Source organism: Oreochromis aureus, linkage group 4 (assembly GCF_013358895.1).
Source record: "Oreochromis aureus strain Israel breed Guangdong linkage group 4, ZZ_aureus, whole genome shotgun sequence".
Lineage (NCBI taxonomy): Eukaryota > Metazoa > Chordata > Actinopteri > Cichliformes > Cichlidae > Oreochromis > Oreochromis aureus.
In genome coordinates this window covers 13,985,736-14,008,520 of record NC_052945.1, presented here as the reverse complement: position 1 = coordinate 14,008,520, position 22,785 = coordinate 13,985,736, and the positions used below count along the sequence as shown (strand labels likewise).

Here is a 22,785-nt window from a genome sequence, read left to right as displayed (position 1 = left end):
ATCTTTTGCTTTTAGCCATAACAAGGTCGAGGCTGGTTCACAGAGGCGATTGAGCGTTTGGGGTTGTAACGCCTAAACTGTGATATAATCTACACCAGGGGTAGGCAACTGCAGTTCTCGAGGGCCAGTGTCCTGCAGGTTTTAGATATCACCCTGGGTCAACACACTTGAATCAACTGATTAGTTCATTACCAGGCCTCTGGAGAACTTCAAGACATGTTGAGGAGGTCATTTGGCATTTTGAATCAGCCATATTGGATCATGGACACATCTAAAACCTGCAGGACACTGACACTCGAGGCCTGGAGTTGCCCACCCCTGATCTACCCTTACACATCAGACAGGCTCCTGCTGTCAATCTTTTTAAATCTCATCTTAAAACACTTTTGTATTCATTGGCTTTTAATACAGTAAGAGAGTTCTTTGATATTTATTTGGTATTTGGTGTTTGGTACTAATATTATAAGTTATTTGGTACTAGTTATTTTGTATTTTTATGCAGCATTTGGTCAACATTGCTGTTGTAATTAAATGTGAAATATCAATAAAAAAAAAAGAAACTAATGTTTAGACCATCTAACATAATTCAACCATTTCTCTGTGTTGCAGCTGAGAACACCTTCTTTACCTAGAGTGGACAGCAGGTATCTGAATAAACACTAACACTGCATTAGCATCTGCCAACAAACACAGGAAGAACATGTGTGAAATGTCTTTCTACAAAAAGATGGGCTATGAAACAGATGAGAAGAACATCTTACATTTTAGAGAAGTGATGAGAGAGCAGACAGTCCCCAGCATGTTGTCAGTGTGAGGTGTAAACATCCTTTACTATTCAGCTGAGAAGTGAAAAGAATTGTAGTGAGAAGCAAGTAACAGATATAATTTAATTTTGCTGCATTTTCGCTTCATATGAAATATTGTGTAACTTTAACAGTATCTATTTAGGTTGATTAATGTGATTTACTGCAGCTAGAATGTGACAGTTATCAGAATTTTAGACAATCATTTATCAAATTGCTGTTATTTAAAAACACGTACATCATTGTGTACATATATATGTGACAACTTGTGTTGTTGGTGGTCGTCATATTCCTTGATATTTTATATGCTTTCAGTGATGATTGCTAAAATGTATCAAAAGAGTAATTCCATGTTTATAAAAACACTCTCGAAAGTTGGTGGGTTTTCATTGATGAACATTAAAATAAATCAAAAATAACAATAAACACACTATTTGAAGGTGGTGAGTTTACACTGAGTTTGTTGAATGGGTCTATTGTCAGCATGTGAAAAAATGAGCATGAAAAGCAGAAGTATCAGTGGGAGGTTTTTGTCACAGTGTAAATCACTGTGATGCGTATTCACTAACAGAGCTGTCCCATGTCTGACAGTAATAGACTGCAGAGTCTCCCTCCTCCACATTTTGATGATCAAACGATAATCTTTTGTTGACTGATGAGTGGATGTGAATTTTGGAGAGGAGAACCCAGAGCCATAGGTTGGAGAACTATAGCTATGATAAAAATACAGCACAAACTGAGGACTTCCTCCGGGAATCTGTTTATACCAATAGACAGTGTTAATAACAGTCCCCAGGTTACAGTCCATGGTAGCTGTCTCTCCTTTCCTCACTGATGAAACAGGAGGTTTCTGTGTCAGGACCGTCACACCACTCACACCTGCAAACAACAAGAAGACATGAAGTGAAGAGAAACACACCGACATTTAAATCTAACATGAGATCTATTCTTCAGTATATTTCAGACTCTTTACATGTTAGAGAAGTGTTGAGAGCACAGAGAGTCACCAGCATGATGTCGATGTGAACTAAGAACTGATTTCGAGAAAAGTCACTGGAGGAGCCATTTAATACAAGTATCAGGAGGAGGAGCTGTGCCTCCTCCTTTCTCCCTATGACATCATCATAATATTGTTTTTCTTTTTTGTTCATTTATTTCTTTATTAGCATCACAGTGTGTATATAAAGATTGAAACATATAAACAGAGTAATAGGAAAAATATACCAAGGCCTCCAGAAGCACAAAGGAGTAATACCTACATTAAAACAAAAAAGAACTAGACATACAAATAACAAAGGAGAATTTATCTTCTATGTGGGTGACACACAAGCTCAAAAGACTGAAGAGAATTTGGTTGGAAAAAATTTAATTTGTGTCTTTGTTACACCATAAAAGCAATGTGAGTCACAGCAGCAGGAGGCAATGTGGTCACATGAATGACACCCACTCACAAAATCTTTGGACATGAAATAAAGTTCAAATATTTTGGGACGATACATGTCTAATTCTAAGGAAGGAAATAGGTGGCAAAGTCCCTGTAGATCCCATGGTGTTGTATCTTGGAGTAATTAAAGAGGATGTTGTGGTAAAAAAAAGGCTCATTGTTGGTTATAAAAAAAATAGCTCCAAGAACAGGTATATAAAGGAAATCTTTATGAGAGGATGAGATTTTGGAAAAGGTCTAAAGGAGACGCCTTTTCACAGAAGTGGAAGAAATGGATTGCCTTCATGTGTCATGGTCCTGGGTCTTCTGCCCAGTGTTTTGTGTTTTTCATTCAACTTCTGTTCTTGTTAGACCTGTTACCTACTGGTTATGTGTAATGGTTTTAATGTTCAATGCAAAACAACAAACGACAGCAGAAAGATGCAGAAAGGTTTAGTTTCATGACTGGACTTCATTTAGTGTTCTTTAACAATAAGTAAGTCACGTTTAGGCAAACATCGTACCGTACTCAGCTGTCTCTGAATGATCAAATGATATGAACTGAAACATTTCCATTAAAAACAGTAGGTCCATTTTATTTTAAAGGGAGCTTATTTGCCATTTACTTGAGTTACTAAGACCTGCAGGTGCATCCTGGACACAAAGAAACAGAAGCACAGAGAGGTGATGCTCCACTAACCGAGAGTGAAGATTCATTTGCAAATCTACAACCAACATTTTAAACCAGTGACACTTGCCTTCTCTCTTACTCGGGAAGAATTATTAAATGATGCTCTCTAGTGTTCAAATATTACATAGTCTGTATGTCAGAATATACTTGTGTTTTAACTATGGGAGCAACACAACTGAAAATTGTGTGCTTATGAGTGTTTTTTTCCTCTGCGTCCCCCTCTCTAAAATGTAACAGTTCATTTCTGTCACCTTGAATTTATGTTAGTGCAAAACAGTGACGCAACTCCCCATTTATTCACAAGAAAACACATTTGTTTTAAACCAATGCTTTTATTAATTTAATGCAAAACACAAATTCCTCTAATTACTTGTTAAAAACCAGCAAATGAATACATGACTTAAACCTTTTGCATTATTCTGATTTCTAACATGTAAAGACTGTAATGAGCAAACAGCACAAGCAGTAAAGAAGCAGATTTTAAATGCACATTCTGGTCCTCGACTATTCAGTGGGACATTCTGACTTCTTGATGGTTTTCTCTGAAGTCTGTGAGCCCAAAGACACTTTACATGTATAAACCTTATCCATGTTCCAGTCTGATGTCTGGATGGTCAGAGAGCTGCTGATTTGGTAAGTCTGGTCTGGTCTCTGAACAGCAGTGCTGGTAGAGATCCCACTGCTCACTGGACTCCCAGCAGCCAACCAGCTCACATCTGCAAAAGACACAGACTGACTGGACAGACAGACCAGAGAAGCTGTGCTGGACTGGAGCTCAGCACTGGACGGAGGGAAGACTGTCAGGACAGGAGGAGGGAGGCTGGAGCCTGAAAATACATGAAGGATGATCAGAAAACAAAAAAAGATAAATGAAAGGAAAGAAGGAAATTGGAAATGAAGTCATAAAACCAGAAGAAATCAAGAAGAGTCAATATGAAATAAACATAACATTTGTTATGAAGTTAGAAGAAAACAAAACTAATGTACAATGCTAAAATATATGGATCTAACATATCATTTGAATTTCTTTTTATATATTTTACAATATACAATATGATTAGCTACTGTTTAACTTTCCATGTAAGATGTCTTTGATTTAATTCTACATGTCAGCTAATGTGAGTAATTTTCTTTCACGTCAAAGAAAAGTGTACAGCCAGGTTCTAATCACTTCAAAGTAATTTTGAACTTTAGTAACACTGTTTGACACCATTTCATTTTTTAAACATAAGTAATTCATGTCTCCTGTATATGAGACAACCTGAAACTATTTCAGATTGTACAAAATCGTAAAAATAATGCTAAACAAGAAACATTTTGAATTAAGTAGTCATCAGCAGATTTTTGCAAAATCTCTTGTTTTATGATCAGTTAAAAAGTACTTACTTGTCACAATCAGCTTGGTGCCTTGTCCGAATACCACAGTGATTCAGTTTGTATACATGGCTGTACAAAACCTCCTGACTGTCACTGATGAGGGAGAGGAACTGAAACATCCTGTTTAGACTAACTTTTACTGTCAACATCTCATTCCCTTCATCTGTTTGTATTTTATAACTGTGTCTCTCTCTGTGTGTAGTCATGTTTGTTCCTTCATGTCACTGTTTTGTGCAAGACTTAATAAAGTCCTCATTATTGGCCAGTATTAATCAGAGCTGTAATGTCTCTCAATAAGATTTTAGTCACAGTCTGGTTCCCTATGATGGTGGTTTGTTGGGAGAGTCTTCCCATGTCTAACAGGAACTCACTCCAGAGTCTCCTATCTCTGCATAATTGATAATAGACTTGAAATCAAAGTTTGTTGCACCTGAGAACAACTTCTTGACCTCGAAAAACCTTGTGGACAGCAGGTATCTGGATAAAGGCTACCACTGCTTTAGCATGTACCAACAAACACAGAAAGAACATGAGTGAAATGTCTTTCTCCAAAAAGATGGGCTATGAAACAGATGACAAGAATGTTTTACACTTTAGAGAAGTGATGAGAGAGCAGACAGTCCCCAGCATGTTGTCAGTGTGAGATGTAAACATCCTTTAATATTCAGCTGAGACGTGAAAACGATTGTAGTGAGAAGAGAAGCAACAGATAAAATGCAATTTAGCTGCTTTTTAATTTCATATGAAACATTTTTAAACCTCATTATGCAACTTTATCAGTATCCATTTAGGTTGATTAATGTCATTTACTGCAGCTAAAATGTTACAGTTATCAGAATTTTTTCAAATTGCTGTTATTTAAAAACATGTACATCGTTGTGTACATATATGTGACAACTTGTGTTGTTGGTGGTCATCATATTCCTTGATATATTATATACTTTCAGTGATGATTGTTTAAATTTATCAAAAAGAGTAATTCAGTGTTTATAAAAACACTCTCGAAAGTTGGTGGGTTTTCATTGATAAAAATTAAAATAAATCAAAAATAACAATAAACACACTATTTGAAGGTGGTGGGTTTACACTGAGTTTGTTGAATGGGTCTTTTGTTAGCATGTGAAAAAATGAGCATCAAACAGCAGAAGTATCAGTGGGGAGGTTTTTGTCACAGTGTAAATCACTGTGATGCGTATTCACTAACAGACCTGTCCCATGTCTAACAGTAATAAATTGCAGAGTCTCCCTCCTCCACATTTTTGATGATCAAACGATAATCTGATGTTGACTGATGAGTGGATGTGAATTTTGAAGAGGAGAACCCAGAGCCATAGCTTGGAGAACTCCAGCTATGATAAAAATACAGCACAAACTGAGGAACTCCTCCTGGAATCTGTTTATACCAATAGACATAGTTATCAACAGTCCCCAGGTTACAGTCCATGGTGGCTGTCTCTCCTTTCCTCACTGATAAAACAGGAGGTTTCTGTGTCAGCACCGTCACACCACTCACACCTGCAAACAAGAATACACAGAGTCAAGAGAAACACACTGACATTTAAATGCAGCATGAGGTAAATTCAGTATATTTTAGACTCTTTACATGTTAGAGCAGTGATGAGAGCACAGAGAGTCAAGAGCATGTTGTCAGTATGTGTTGAGAATGGATTTGTAATTTGGAAAGAGATTTGACTCCTTCTGTAGGAGGAGAGGAGGTGTGAACCATTAAATATGTCACTGAAACTCAGAGAGACTGACAGGAGGAGGAGCACTGGATTTTTCCCCCCTTTTTTTATTAACATTATTTTCATAAACACTGATGCTGGTAATGTCTTGTTGTTTTTCTTCTTCTTTTTCCCTTCATTCATTTCTTTTTTGTTTGTTTGATTGTTGTTTTGAATTTTACAATGGTTACTGTCTCCACATCTAAAGTGAGGCAGGATTATAGTTGGTTATATTTTACTTAAACTTGTGCTTTATTCAAAAAATACGCCTTGATGTAACTTTTGGTGAATTTGAATTCATCACCGTCTAGAGAACACTGTTAGATATTTTTAATGATGCTGAGGTTCTTGTATATCTATCTCACTAAACGTTACGTTAGTGACTACTTTCACACTAACTTGATCAGACTGCTTTTGCAGCTTTTCTCCCAGCACAGCTCTCTGCTCCAGTCCATGTCACCTCCTGATAGAGGGAGAGCCTGATTAGCTGATCAGCCCCAGCTGCAGTTAAGTAGCAGAGGGGGTTGTTAATCAGCACAGGAGCACAGAGGCTGCAGCCTGAAAATACACAGAGCATTCAGCAACTACAAATGTCATAAAAGTCTGAAAGTCTAGAAAATGACAGTAATGATATTAGCATTATTTGCAGCAACATTAAGTTTTCAGCTTAAAAGTTCCAAACTACTCGACTTTGCACAAGTCGAGGAGCGTGTCAGGTTACATTTCACTGTGTGTTATACTTGTATAACTATGCATGTGACAAATAAAGAACCTTGAACCTTGAACTATGAAAAACCATTAAGAACATCCAGTGAAAGGGAAGTACAGAAAATATATGCTGTTCCAAAAAATTAAGAGTATCGCATCAAGTAAGTTAAACTTCTGGTCTGATCAGTCAAGCAGCAGAGGTTTGTTAGATTGTTAATCAATTTCAGCACAGGCAATGATGAAAGAACAATCAAAACAAATGATTTTACACGTGGAAGTCACTGGCATCTTCCCCTTTTACTTTTTCTGAGTGTTTCTTCACTAGTTTTGTATTTGGCTATGGTCAGTGTCTTAGCTGGTAGAATGAAGAAAAACCTGGACTCCAACTCCTCCAGAATGGCGGAGTGTGTGTTTCTGGTCCAGTGGATTCCGGGTTCCTACTGGTGCACAACAATACTCATGAGAAGAGAGTATACAGGGACTTCCTGAAGACCAAGTGAACTGTATAAGAGTAGAGTTGAGAGTAGAGCTGCAGTGAAGATTAGTTACAGAGCTGGACTCCATTTGGTTTATTTTATTATGAGAAGTTCATAGACCAAACCAAAGAGGTAAACTGCCTTTAATTTACCAAATTATAGTGAAATGCAGCCTGAAAATATAATAATACAAATCACATTTTATAGTCGAGGAAAGTCCCATCTAATGTTACAGAGAGCTGACATAACTTCATTTGCATTAAGTTATAAAAGATACCGAGACCTGCAGATGTATCCTGGACAGGAAGAGAGGGAGGAGGAGATGTGATGCTTCATTAGCTGAGTGTGAAGATTTATTTACTGTTTTAAACCAGTGTCACCTTTCCCTTTGAGTTTTCAAGCAGAATTGTGTAATGATAATCTCCAGTCTACAAATATGGAAAAACAGGCATTTTCAGAGCATTTCTTTAGAGTAAAACAGTTAAATGTGGTTACACGTTAATTGTGTTCTCATATCTTCACCTTACTAAAATAAAACAATTTCAGGTTAGTCATTCTGAATGTTTTTAGTGGCTACTTTGAAAGTATATTCTTGCTCACTAAAAAAGTAAAACAAATGTTGTATATCCAATGCTTTTATTGATATATGAAAAATAGCAGTTTCTCTGAATATCTGCAAATAAACACGTGATTTAAACATTTTGCTTTACTCTGATTTCTAACATGTATCATATCAAATTATATCAAATTTATTTGTATAGCACATTTAAAAACGAAAGTGCTTTCCAGTAATACCATAATACAGATAAAATTACAATATAAAATATATATATATATATATATATATATATATATATATATATATATATATATATATATATATATATATATATATATATATATATATATATATATAATAATACATAATGTAAATGCAGAGCCGGATGAAAATCACTCTAATTAACCTCGGATGCTAGGTTAAACAAGTAAGGTTTTAGATGTGATTTAAAAGATTGAATAGACTCAGATGCGCGAATGTCAAGAGGAAGACTATCTGGTTGAGAGCAGCAGGAGGAGGAAGGTGCGAGCGTCTCGGCAGCTGGTGCGGTGGATTGGCATAATCTGGATTGTGACTGGGTCAGAATGGCAAGTAGTAGTGGAGGGTTTTCTGATGATGAGGACATGGATGTTGATTGGCGTAAAGTTGGACATGGTAGTAAGGTAGGGGTTGGAAAGGACAAGTTGAAATCCACGCCGACTAAGCGGGCACTTGAAGAGGAAGATGCTAGGCTTGTGCAAAGAAAGACAGTGTTGATGGAAGAATTTAAAGTGTTATTGAAATTCAAACCTGGGAATGAAATAGCGGGAGTGAGTCCAATTGCTCTGACGAATGGCTTGAAGAAAGCGATCGGTGATGTTGAGCTAGCTAAGGTGCTCAGAGACGGGTGTTTGTTTGTTAAATGTAAAATGCAGAGCAACGGAATAAAGCGCTTAAGTTGCAAACACTTTGTAAAAAGGAGGTTGTGGACAGGAAGGTGGTTGGTGAGAGGAGAGGATGTAGAGGAGTGATTTCAGGTATTCCCGCTGGGGAAAATCTGGAGGAGTTGAGGAAGTTGATCAAAGGAGGGGAAGTCACTGGAATAAAAAGATTGCAAGCTGTTAGAAATGGGGAAAAAGTGGATAGTCCATCAGTACTGCTTGAGTTCCACGGAAATCACTTGCCTGAGAGAGTTATGTTGGGGTACATGAGTTTTAGTGTCCGTGTCTATGTGCCTCCTCCACTCAGGTGCTACAAATGTCAGAGGTTTGGTCACATAGCTAGTGTGTGTAAAGGACGAATGAGGTGTGGACGATGTGGAGGAGAACATGTGTATGGCGAATGTGCCAGTAGTCAGGTGAAGTGCTGCAACTGTGGGGGACCACATACAGCAGCGTATGGTGGGTGCACAGTAAGGAAGCAGGCAGCAGAAGTTCAACAAATTCGTACAGAGGAGAGGATATCTTATGCAGAAGCTTTGAAGAGAGTTGCAGACAAAGGCGGAAGACCTGATGAGGGGCAAGGAATGGGTGGTGGGAGAGGGATGGGGGGGACAGGCAGGAATCTCCCTGATGTCCAAATGGATAAACTTGTCTTGTTCTTGGCGTATGTCATTAATTGTTCAGAACAAGCCAAAACAAAGACAGAAAAGATCAAGATAATAGTAAAAGCAGCAGCGAAGTTTTTCGATATCATGGGATTTGTCTTGGGAAAAATACATTCAGACCTTAGTCATGGAGAAGGTGCATCAGACCCACAAGTTGTAACTTAATGCTTATTCTTCAATGGAATGCTAGGAGCCTCATTGCGAATGGGCAGGAACTGAAGGGCTTTATTTGTGCATTAAATTCAAAGCCTGATATTATCTGTGTACAAGAAACATGGCTTAAACCAAGGCTGGATTTTGTTATTCAAGGATATACTAGCGTTCGCAAGGACAGGGTGGGTAAAAATGGAGGAGGGTGTGCAGTGTTTGTTAGGAGTGGGATTTCGTATAGTCAGCTAGACACTGCAGTAGAATTAGAGGTGGTAGTTGTAGAAGTATGGTCTAGGGCAGGAAGTATCAAAGTAATTAATTTTTATAATCCATGCCAAAAGTTGGAGAGGAGAGATCTGGAACTACTTTTAAGGGATTGGAGAGGAAAATAGTTTGGTGTGGAGATTTTAATGCACATAGCACTTTGTGGGGGCGCCGTAGTGACACTAATGGGAAAGTGGTTGAGGATGTGGTTGTGGAGAAGGATTTGGTGGTTTTAAATGATGGCTCTGGCACAAGGGTGGATTTGGTACGAGGTACTGAGTCATGTCCTGACATTACAATGGTTTCGCAATGTTTGGCAGGTAGGAGCACATGGAAAGTGGTTAAAGAGAGTACAATTGGTAGTGATCATTATCCAATACTTTTTGATCTTTGTGCAGATACTGATGCGACACGAGAAGATAGACAGAGGACATGGAGGTTTGAGGAAGCAAACTGGTGTTTGTTTAAAACATTAAGTGAAAGGAGATTGACAGATGTTGATTTTGGACTGCCTATTGATCAGTTGACTTCTACTATTAGTTAGATTGTGATTGAGGCGGCAACGGCATCCATCCCAAAGAAAGGCGGCAGTAGAAGGACAAAGGTAGTGCCGTGGTGGACCCGAGAGTGTACAACCGTGATTAAAGCCAGGAACAAAGCGTTTAAAACGCTGAAAGGAGCACTGTGTGTTCAGAATCTGATATGCTACAAAAGGAAACAGGCGGAAGTTCAAAGGGTAGTTAAGTCAGCAAAGAGGGACTATTGGAGGAAGTATTGTGATACTTTGGGGAGATCGACTCTGTTGGAGAGAGTGTGGACAACTATTAGAAAAATGTCTGGGAAGAGGAAGGAGTATGGTTATCCAATGATGAAAGATGGTGACAGAATATTAGTGGATAATGGGAGTAAAGCGGAGTTATTGGCCAGAATGTTTTCAAAGGTTCACAGCACAGGAACTCTAAATACGGCAGAAATCAGGGGAAGGGAGGAAACGCGAAGGAAACATCTGGAGGACTTACAAGATGCGGAGGAACATGAAGGTCTGATAAATGTCGTGTTTTCTGTAGCAGAGTTGAATACTGCATTACTGAAAGTAAGCAATACGGGATCGGATTAGTTATTGTATGATTAGAAACTTGAGTGACACTAGTAAGAGTATACTGGTTAAATTGTTTAACAAAGTATGGGAAGAGGGTAGGCTACCTGACCAGTGGAAAGAGGCTATTATTGTTCCCATATGTAAGCCAGGAAAGGATCCAGCCTTGGCAGACAGTTATAGACCAATTGCTTTGACGTCACATTTGGGGAAAATAATGGAAAAGATGGTAAATGAAAGATTACTTTACTTTTTGGAAACTAATGATAAGATCAAGTGGTACCAGAGTGGGTTTAGAAAAGGGAGAAGCACGATGGATCCAGCTGTGCGTCTGGAGCATGAAATAAGGCGTGCCCAAGTGAATAGGGAGAGTGTCGTAGCCGTATTCTTAGATGTCGAGAAGGCGTACGATATGATGTGGAAAGAAGGACTCCTGATCAGGTTGCGTCAGATTGGTATTACAGGGAGGATGTATAGCTGGATTGAAAGTTTTTTAACTGGACGGAAGATTTTTGTGCGAATAGGAAAGGAGTTCAGTACAGGATATGATGTCCAGAATGGCACTCCGCAAGGCAGTATAGTTAGTCCGGTATTGTTTTCCATAATGATTAATGAGGTGTTTGGTGATATAGATCACTCAATGGGGGTTTCATTGTTTGCTGATGATGGAGTTATTTGGAAGAGAGGACGAAACTTACAGTTCACCATGGCTAAAATGCAGCGAGAATTACAAAAGGTGGAGAGTTGGGCTCTGGCATGGGGGTTTAGGTTTTCTGTTTCAAAAACAAAGTGGATTATTTTTACGTGTAAGAGACTACATTGCCAGTTGAGTCTCAAGTTATATGGGAGTGACATAGATAAGGTTGATTGCTTTAAATATTTAGGTATTTGGTTTGACGAACGGCTTACATGGAAAACACACATTGGGAAATTGACTGAGAAATGTAAAAAGGTTCTGAATATTTTACGGTGTTTAAAAGGTAATGACTGGGGAGCAGACAGGACAGCATTGAGAGCTCTATATGTAGGTCTCATTAGGTCAGTGCTGGATTATGGGTGTCTGGTTTATGGTTCAGCAGCTAAAACTTTGCTGAATGACCTGGACAGAGTTCAATATCAAGCTCTGAGGTTGTGTTGTGGGGCTGTTAAGACTACTCCAGTGGCTGCTTTGCAGGTGGAAATGGGGGAGCAACCATTAGAACTCAGGAGGCGTCAAATTGCTTTGACTTACTGGGCAAATTTGAAGGGACATAGTGATAGTCATATAGCGCAGAGTGTACTTAAGCCTTGCCAAGAACAAGAAAAAGGGACTGGTCAATGGAGAAGTTTCGAGTGGACTATAGGAAAAGAAGTCAATGAGATGGGATTTAGTTGCACAGACCTTAGCCCAGCAGTAGCCTTGTCAGTATTGCCACCTTGGTTATATGACCAAATAATTCCTGACTTCTATTTGCTACGTAAGGGAGGGGGGGTGACTAAAAGCCAAGTGCAAGATCATATAGTGGGAAGGTACTCAGGTTATGTGAAAATTTTTACTGATGCGTCAAAACTGTTGGATAACAGAGTGGGTGTTGCATTTGTTCTCCCAGACATAAGTTATGTGGCGAGTGCACGAATTACAGATGGTTTGGCAGTTTATACTGGGGAGCTTGTAGCAATTTTAATGGCTTTGACCTGGGTGGAGGACGCACCACTGGGGAGGTATTTGGTTTGCTCAGACTCTAGCAGCGCACTGGTGAGTATAGGTAATATGTCTTCGGACTCTAGACAAGATATTGTTTTGAGATATTTCATTTATTGTATAGGATTAAACATAGAGGGATAGAAGTGGTTTTCTTATGGGTTCCTGCGCATATCGGTGTTGATGGTAATGAACAGGCCGATAAGTTTGCAAAAAGTGCAGCAAGAAGAAGTTATGTGGGTTTGACTATCAAATACAGTAAAAGTGAGGTGAAAAGTTTAATCAAGGTAAAGTTGAAGGAGAAGTGGCAAGCACAATGGGATGGAGATGGGAAAGGCAGGTATTATTATAGCATGCAGACAACAGTCGGGCAATGTAGAAGGAGCTTTAGAAGTAGAAGAGACGAGGATATAATCTCAAGGGTAAGATTTGGTCACACAGGCTTGAATAGCACGCTTAAAAAGATGGGCAAACATGACACGAGGACTTGTGACTTCTGTGGACAGGAGGAGACGTTTGAGCATGTAGTGTTGGAGTGCGATAAGTACAAGCGAGAAAGGGAAAGATTGTAGTTTGAATTGCAAGAAAATAGTGTTCACCTAAGGGTACGAGACATATTTCAAAGGGATGCAGGGGATGTTGTTTATAGGGCAGTGTTTGGCTTTTTAAGATTGACGGGTGTGTATCCGAGACTGTAGCTTACGAAACCGTTCTGGCCCACACTCCTTTCCAGAAGGTGGCGGTAAATGCACCTAAAAGTTGTTTGCCAACCGCCATTAAAATGTAGGAGAAGAAGAAGAAGAAGAAGATGTCAAGAGGAAGATTATTCCATAATTTGGGTGCGGCAACAGCAAAGGCGCGGTCTCCTCTAGTCTTCAGCCAAGACCTAGGTTGCACTAAGAGCAGCTGACCCGGTGATCTTAGTGCTCTCTTAGGGCTATACTGACAGAGGAGATCAGCTAAGCAATAGAGCGCCCTATTATTTAGAATTTTATAAGTAAAGAAGATTTTAAAATCAAATCGATATTTAATAGGAAGCCAGTGTAAGTTGGCTAGAACAGGGGTGATGGAATCATACTTTCTAGTGCCGGTTAAGAGACGTGCTGCGGCATTTTGTCGCAATTGCAATCGCTGAAGGAGGGAAAATTGGAGCCCCAAGTAAAGAGAGTTACAATAATCTAGTCTCGAACTGATGAATACATGAATAAGTTTCTGTACATCTTTACGTGGTAAATAAGGTAGACAGAACATGCAGACTTAGCAAACAGCACAAGCATAAAGAGGCATACTTTAAATGCACATTCTGGTCCTCGACTATTCAGTGGGACATTCTGACATCTTGATAGTTTTGTGTAAAGTGTGTAAGCCCAAAGACACTTTACATGTATAAACCTTATCCATGTTCCAGTCTGATGTCTGGATGGTCAGAGAGCTGCTGATTTGGTAAGTCTGGTCTGGTCTCTGAACAGCAGTGCTGGTAGAGATCTCACTGCTCACTGGACTCCCACCAGCCAACCAGCTCACATCTGCAAATTTCACAGACTGACTGGACAGACAGACCAGAGAAGCTGTGTTGGACTGGAGCTCAGCACTGGACGGAGGGAAGACTGTCAGGACAGGAGGAGAGAGGCTGGAGCCTGAAAATACATGAAGGACATTTTAAAAAAAAAAGAAAAGAAAAATCAAAGGAAAGGAGATAATGAGAAATTAGAAATTAAGCAATGAAAACAAAAGAAATCAGTCAACAGGAGTCAATATGGAATAAACATAATATTTGTAATGAAAAACAGTCTGCAAAAATATATAGAAATAATAATCCAACACTGAATTTTCTTTTAAAATTTTCCAAACTAAAATATGACTAGGAGTTAATTCTACAGGTTTCTGCATAACATGTCAGCTACTGTGAATCATTTTCTCTCATTTCAAAGAAAACTGTTGGGCCAGTTTCTTAAAATTAATTTTTAACTTTAGTAAGACTGTTAACTGCTATTGAAATAAGAGAAAACCCAAGTACTCAATCTTTATTCATGTCAAAATCTTATTAATTTCAAATTAGTGCTTTTGTTATTAATGTCATGGGCCTGGGTCATGTGACCCAGTGTTTTGAGTTTCATTGTATTTTGTTATTTATTCGTGACCTAGTTTCATTTTTCACTTATCTACTTAATTTCTCTCAGGCCTACGTGGCTGTTTTAGTCCTTTGTTTTTTAGGTCCTTTCCTGTCATCACCCCTTGTGTTTTACTCTCCCTTGTGTGTTCATGTTGTCAGGTTAGTATCATGTCTGCATCCCGTCATGTTTCCTGTTTATTTTGAAAGTCCTGTTTCTATGTTCTGTGTGCTTATTTTACTCTTACCCTGTGGTGTCATTATGGTCTATTGTGTCAGCTGTTTCCTCATGTGTTTCCACTTCCCCTAATCTCCCCTCTGTGTATTTAGTCTGTGTGTGTCCTTTCAGTCTTTGTCGGATCATCTGTGTTACCTCCTGCAGGAATTCACAGTTATCATAGTCATCATAGTTGTCTTAGTCGATTCATAGTTCCTCGGTCTCATCTCTGTCTCACTTATTTTAGTTCTCCCAGTTTAGGTTTCCATTTAGCTCTCGTCCCTGTTTGCCTTTATTTGAGTTTGTTATTCATGTTATCAGCCGCAATAAATGTTCGCCTTTTGTTTACCCCTGAGTTGCATGTCCCTTTGTGTCTGCTCTTGGGTCCATTCAACAAACACACCGGCATACCCCCATGACAGTTAAATTTGTTGGCATTGGTCTGTTGTAAAATAATGACATTCAACACAATTCTAGAACTGTATTGTATTCTTTTTTTTCTTTTTATTCATCAGTCATCAGTAACAAAGTATGTTTTGTTAGGGGAATGTACTTATCATGGTCCGCGGTGGGTGGATGGAATTTCCATGAGGCTCCTGAACCTACCTGGGATCCGCCCCTGGGCAGGGCCACCTCCTCCAGTTCCTGCACACCTGGAGCCGATTGCAGGCAATCAAGCCAGAGTGATTTAAGCCTCACGCTGACAGTCATTCACCCCCAATTTGTCATCAACCCATGACAAAACCCTCTCTGTGATTTACCTTGTTAACTAAACTTTCTTGTGCTGCAGTTTCTGGATTCACCTTGGCTCAAACCTTTGGGTCACACTCTACTCTCAGACTTAAGATACCAAGCCACCACTCTGGAAATAACTCTGTGTGCCTCACCTGCCTGCCCTCCTGCCATCACACTCCATCTGCTCACCCCAGATCCCCATTGCCCTCCTCTCATCGCTCGGTTTCTCCTCCTGCAAGTAAGAATAGCAATACAAATTGCTTACCATTTCAGGGCTCCCTCCACTACTTCCCTAACTTTGTTGTCCTCTCTCCTCAGTGTGACTGCTTACTGCCCAGCTCCAGTCTGCATCTTAGGCCCTGTTTTCTCTCTCTCTAGTTCTGCGCCCCTTAGCCACGTTACCCAGGCCACGCCACGTCAAGCTTTAAGTTTCATTGCTTTTGTCCTTGCCACATTTCCGAAGTCTAAGCCTCACCAATAAAATATTGTTAAACCGCCTCCTGTCTCTGTTCTGGGTTTCTTTGCCAGAGTCCAGTTTTGTTACAGACCACTAGACTTGTGTTCAAGACCGCCTAATCCGAGACCAAGACAAGACCGAGACCAAGACCGAGACAAAAAAAGTCTTTAAACTGCAGCCAGATGCTGCTACGTTTACGGGTGTCAGGCATATTTGTTTTTGCTTTCGCACAGCCCTCCTCACCGCTGTCTACTATCTCATTCACTTACTGCTCCACTTGACTGTCGCGTCTCTCACCCTCTGTTTTTCACACAATGATATTATCCTATATCCTCACATGTGATTGGCCACAATATGGAGAGTTTGGAGCATAGCTGAGCCACTGTGTGAGAGCTGAGCAGCGAAAGGAAATTAAGTGAGGGTAGAAATGACTGAAAGATTAATAGGCTCTGTTTTGAGTTTTGTTCAAAAAAGAATGACTTCATATAGGAAAAAAAAAATCACATATGCAGGACACCTTAAACTAGTTTTTTAATTAAGCAGCAAGGCAGAACAAAGTCAGGGCTGTATCAAAACACAGGGACTAAACCCCAATTCAACCAGACCCAGAACTGATCCGAAATTAAAACAGGACTACAACAGTAACCAAGACAGAACCAGAATCAAAACTAGATGATACTAGCACTAAAAATCATCATAGACCTGCACTACACTTATTTTTAATTCTACCAAAGTACAGGGTGGGCCATTTATATGGATACACCGTAATAAAATGGGAATGGTTGGTGATATTAAAGTCCTGTTTGTGGCACATTAGTATATGTGAGGGGGAAAACTCCTCAAGATGGGTGGTGACCATGGTGGCCATTTAGAAGTTGGCCATCTTGAATACAGCTTTTGTTTTTTCAATAGGAAGAGGGCCATGTGACACATCAAACTTATTGGTAATGTCACAAGAAAAACAATGGTGTGCTTGGTTTCAACGTAACTTTATTCTTTCATGAGTTATTTACAAGTTTCTCTTTGTTCACAGCCATTGACATATCAAAGAGGTTAACACATGAGGAGCGGATCGAAATTGTGTTGATATCTGGTGAACGCAGTAACCGGGTCATTGCAGCAGATTTCAGTGCAAGACACCCTACGGGACCACCCATCTCCCATGCTACAGTTAGCAAACTGCTTGCTAAGTCTCGTGAAACTGGTTCAGTGTTGGATTTGCCAAAATGTAGATGCAAGAAAACTGTCACTAATGAAGAAACATCAGTGGCTGTCCTAGCTTCATTCAGCAAGAGCCCACAGCGTAGCACTCGCCGCATGTCACTGGAGAGTGGCATTAGTCGAACATCCCACACACACAAAGTAACTCCACCAGAGTGCCTATTTCGGATCACTTTTGCTGGTCCAAGCCCGGGTAAAGGAGCAGGGTAATTGTGACATCAAAGAAACAATAATTGCTAAAAGAAATTTAATTTGTAGTTCTAAATAAACTCTAAATGCATTTAGCACGTTTTTTTACTCACTTTGTCTCTTCCACGATGTTATTTCTCTCTCCAACAACATATGTTACAATTACATTAGCATGACCAAATTATGCAAATTAGGCGATGACGTCATTTAGCGACTTCTGACTTTTAGGATAGCCAACAGCGATTTTCCTTACTGAGGAGTTGGCAACACTGCTCGCAGGCAGCAGCTTCTCCCCCCTCGCTCACATGAGTGCTGTGCTCAGTCGCCTAGTGCCTGAGCTCGGATCATAAAAAAGACCCCGTGCTTCTGAAAAAAATGACCTGGGCTTAAGCCCAGTAAGATGATGGTTGACTCCCGCAAGACTGAGACAGCGAGACCAAGACCGAGACCAAAGTCAGTCGAGATCAAGACAAAACCAAGACAAAAGTCCGTGGAGACCAAGACCACGTAAAAGTGGTCTCGAGACCAAGACCGGTCTCGAGACATCCAACTCTACAGACCACTCGGTCCCATGACAGTACTATTTCTATCTGTTTTCTTTGGCAAATAAAAAGTTTTAGTTTTCTTAATTTCTATTAGCTTTTGGACCAGCTAATAGAGCAGGAAAATACAAGAAATGTCTTTTTAACATGACTACTGTATACAATACACAGCTATTATTTTCAAGCACATTCACAGATCATCTCTTGGCGGTTTATGGGCACTTGTACTAATCTTTTAACCATGTGAAATACTTAAAATTCATTCAAGTTTCATGGCGCTCCTTTTTCTGCTCTAAGGTGCTGTCTTCACCTTTTCTGCCAGGACTGTGTCGGGTCTCCTGTGTCCTCTTGGCTTCTACACCCACGTGCTACTCATCTGATCCTCATCAGTGCTGATCGATTCAGGCAGTTCTGAAGGCCTTGTTGGAGTGCTGTTCCTCCCTGGATCATTGTACTTACCTCTGTTAGTGTAGCCCGGCCTCTCTCTTGTGTACTTTCCTGTGTTCCTGGTACTTCTTCTAACACCTGTCTCTGTCTCCGTGAGTGAGAGTGAGTCACGGTGTGGAATTGGATTGATTGTGTTTCTTGTCAGGGACTGCACGAAGAGGAGCGTGAGTGAGTTTTACCCGATCCTGGACCTTCCCTTGGAATCCCTGGAACCCTCTTCTCATTATGACTGTATATATGTAAATAACTCACCCGGTGTTGTAAATAAAACCCCTTTTGACTGCACAGCTATCTATATTAATTATTTACTACAATATTAATCACAATTTTGTACAAACGATAGAAAAATATATACAATAATAATACAATAACTACAATCAATCAGGATTACCAAAGTCATGTTTTATCACTATGTCTGACAAAAATAATGTTCTTGAAAAGTGGTTGTAAAAGTATCAAACAGTTACTAGTGTCCTTATCCTCACCCTTTTACATTTTCCTTCTGCCTTATAAATATGTTTGTGATTAATCCAAACTAAATGTAAATGAAGATGGTCTAAAGCAGGGGTAGGCAGCCTTTCTGATGATGAGTGCCATCTAAAATTTCCTCAGAAGTCAATGTGCCATATGATTGCATTAGCAATAAATTTAATAACGCTCTATATTAACACTTACACACTATATAGAACAAGTTTATAGAATTATATTTGTTCGCAGATAGTGGCAGCTATCAGCGAATAGTTATCAGCTATTTTGAAACAAAAAAAGGCACTTTTTGTCCATAACAAGAACTCCATAACAGCAAATGGACTGTACAACAGAAAACAGCCTTCTTTTATAAAAAACTTAAATTACCGACATTGCCGATATATGAGCATTATTGTTTCAATCTCAGTTATTTCATATAATCTTCTTTGTATTTGCTCTTCAAAAACAAATATAAATGACTTAATCAGTGTATATGTCACAGTACTGGGTCTGCGACTCAGTATTTGTGTTTCAGGTTTTGGATTTATATTCTTTGATTACTGTTGTTCATGATTTTGGTTTCCTTTCAAGTTCTCAGTGACCTTAGTCTTCCCTCCCTTAGTGTTTATCTCAGCCTGTGTTTAGTCTCTGCCTCCGTGTTTTCTTTCTGCCGTTCCTTGTTTCTTGTCTCTGTGCTCCATGTTCGCTCTGTCTCCACTGTCAGCCGGATTTTTGTGTCAAGTCTGTATCTCCGTACCTTCTCCTGCTTCCTGTTTTACTTTGATAGTCTTGTGTCCTTTCTTAATTTTTCCAGTTTTGCTTCCTTCACGTCTGGTTATGTGTGATTGCTCCCAGATGTGCTTTCCTCCTGTGTCTGATTCCCTCGTTACACCCATGTATTTAACCCTCTGGGGTCGACGGACGCGCTGGCACGTCAAAATCACATGACAACTTTAGGACGACATAGCTACAAGATGCAGCGACTCAGAGTCTCCATTTCAACCTGGGTTGAAAGTGCGGACTTCAAACTATATACCAGTTTTTGAATTGTGTCGATGGGCCACGTAAAACCAGAGTTATGATAAAAAATACACGTGACGGTTTTTTTCTGAACAAAACACTGGTGTTTACAGCGGGAAGAACGGTAAAACAGCGTTTTCTACGGACAGGCTAGCAAACACTCTCCACTTGTAAGTGAAAAAAGAAAAAACACCCCTTCCCTATTGGTGTTAAAGTTTACCATGTCAGCCAATCAAAAAAATGATATGCCAACATGTGGCACTTGGTTGCTTAGAGAGAAGGGGAAGCTTTAGTAGTGACACCCCTGAGGGAAAGCGGGCAAGCGAAAGAAAGAGGGAGAGCGATATGTGAGACATTAGTGACGTTTAGTGTCTTTACAGGCTATAGTTTGTGTGTTGTGTAGTTATTGTTTTGTATTGTGTGTCAGTTATACTGCTGAATGTCACATTTGCTCCAAAAAAGCCATCAAAGGCAGATTCCAGTGTAAACGCTGTTCCCACATGGAAAACTGGACTGATACACCTCCTGCTGTCAGACCTGCAGGGTTTAGGCCTGTGGTGTTCTCCTTTGTCTTATACTGAACACAAACTATTTTTTTGGACTTGCACAAATAATTTGTGTGCCTTCTTATTTGATGCAGAACACCTGATTGTTCAGTAAATAGTTTTAAATGGTTATATAAAAAACGCCTGAGGCCTTGGCTGCATTTTTAGGTAAATAGTACCATATAACTTTGTTGTTTGCAAAACTTGTGCATAATTTTTAGAAATGTACAATTTCTATTTGCATTTCAAGTTATGAAAATGATTCGTTAAACATGTTTGTGGGTTTTACAGTAAAAAATAACTTTTTTCTACTTGGATTTTGAATGTTTTCTGTCTGCATTTAGATCAATTGTGCTAATATAGTATGCCAAAATGAAAAAATAACTGAAATTTCAGATATTTGAGGTTGTGCAGAAATTAATGATACCAAACAAGACAGTTTTTAAAGGTGAAATATAGAGGTAAAATCAAAAGTAGTCAAAAATGGTCAATTATACCCTGGACCCCAGAGGGTTAAGCCCTGTGTTTTCCTCTGTCTATTGTTATGTTGTACCATCATACTCCCTCATTGCTATGTGTTTTCTCTGTGGCTCCTGATAACTTCTAGCTCTGTGTTTCATCCAGTTTTGTTTTTCTCCATTGTAATATTCTGGGTTTTTGTAACAGCAAATAAAGCTAGATACATTACAATAGATGGATACATTGATTACCTGAAAAAAAGAAAAAAATAGAAACACACAAACACAGAGAAATTCACTTATCTGTATATGTTTACATTCTCTTTCTACCTCAATAACATGCTTCTTCTCTCTGCAACTAGAGGCTACAGCTTGGAATCTAATTTTGAGATATTAACATGTTGAGAATGTTTTTGATCAAACATATATTACACCACATAATATTAAAAGCTGATGGTGTGAGGTTTTATGTGTGAATAATGTGTGTATATTTTGGTGCTTTGTTTATTTAAAATGAAAGTGCAAATGAAAAAAATACAATGAATAAATTTAACAGAGCAATGTTTAAGAACTAATTGTGTGCCTTTGGTGCACTGAGTTTGTGCTTAAAAGCAGAAGTAATAGTGAGGAAGTTTTTGTCACAGTGTGAATCACTGTGATACGTGCTCATTAACAGAGCCATCCCATGTCTTACAGTAATAGACTGCAGAGTCTCCCTCCTCCACATTTTTAATGATTAAACGATAATCTGATCTTGACTGATGAGTGGATGTGAATTTTGGAGCAGAGAACCCAGAGCCATAGCTTGGAGAACTCCAGTCATGACGAAACCTCACTACATGCTGAGGAACTCCTCCTGGAATCTGTTTATACCAAAAGACAGTGTTAGTAACAGTCCCCAGGTTACAGTCCATGGTGGCTGTCTCTCCTTTCCTCACTGACACAACAGGAGGTTTCTGTGTCAGCACCGTCACACCACTCACACCTGCAAACAACAAGAAGACATGGAGTCAAGAGAAACACATTGAGATTAGTATATATGTGCAATTTAAGTCAAAGTGTTTACATGTTAGAGCAGTGATGAGAGCACAAAGAGTCACCAGCATGATGTCGATGTGAACTAAGAACTGATTTCGAGAAAAGTCGCTGGAGGAGCCATTTAATAAGAGTATCAGGAGGAGGAGCTGTGTCTCCTCCTTTCTCCCTATTACATCATCATAATATTGTTTTTTTTTTTTTTTTTTTTTCTTCATTTATTTCTTTATTAGCATCATAGTGTATATATTAAGATTGAAACATATAAACAGAATAATTGGAAACATATATCAAGGCCTCCAGAAGCACAAAGGGAATAATACCTACATTAAAACCAAAAAAGAACTAGACATACAAATAAAAAAGGAGAATTTATCTTCTATGTGCGTGACACACAAGCTCAAAAGACTGGAGAGAATTTGGTTGGAAAAAATTGAAGTTGTGTCTTTGTTACCTTAAAAGCAACGTGAGTCACAGCAGCAGGAGGCAATGTGGTCACATGAATGACACCCACTCACAAAAATGCTGGAGGTGCAATACAGTTCAAATATTTTGGGACGATGCATGTCTACCTCTAAGAAAGGAAATAGGTGGCAAAATTCCTGTAGATGTCTTGCTAGATATCTAGATATTTGCTTATATTAAAGTTAATGTGTCCAGAAAATGAAGAATACAGTTTAAAGATAACTAAAAAATAAAAATACTGTTTGCAAAAAAGTTACATCCTGAATGAGACAGACTTACCTACTTGTTATATATAATGGTTTTAACGTTCAATGCAAAACAACAAATGACAACAGAAAT

General features: G+C 39.1%; 1 protein-coding gene across 1 annotated transcript; it reads right to left on the bottom strand.

Annotated features, from left to right (window-relative positions):
* Positions 1 to 3,235: 3,235 nt before the first annotated feature.
* Positions 3,236 to 22,060, bottom strand: LOC116334860 (immunoglobulin lambda-1 light chain-like). Its single transcript, XM_031758402.2, has 4 exons — positions 22,013 to 22,060; positions 21,609 to 21,931; positions 4,304 to 4,337; positions 3,236 to 3,744 (listed from the first exon to the last, which is right to left on the bottom strand). The coding sequence occupies exons 1-4, from the start codon at positions 22,050 to 22,052 to the stop codon at positions 3,422 to 3,424; spliced, it is 720 nt and encodes a 239-aa protein (XP_031614262.2). The 5' UTR covers positions 22,053 to 22,060; the 3' UTR covers positions 3,236 to 3,421.
* Positions 22,061 to 22,785: the final 725 nt, after the last annotated feature.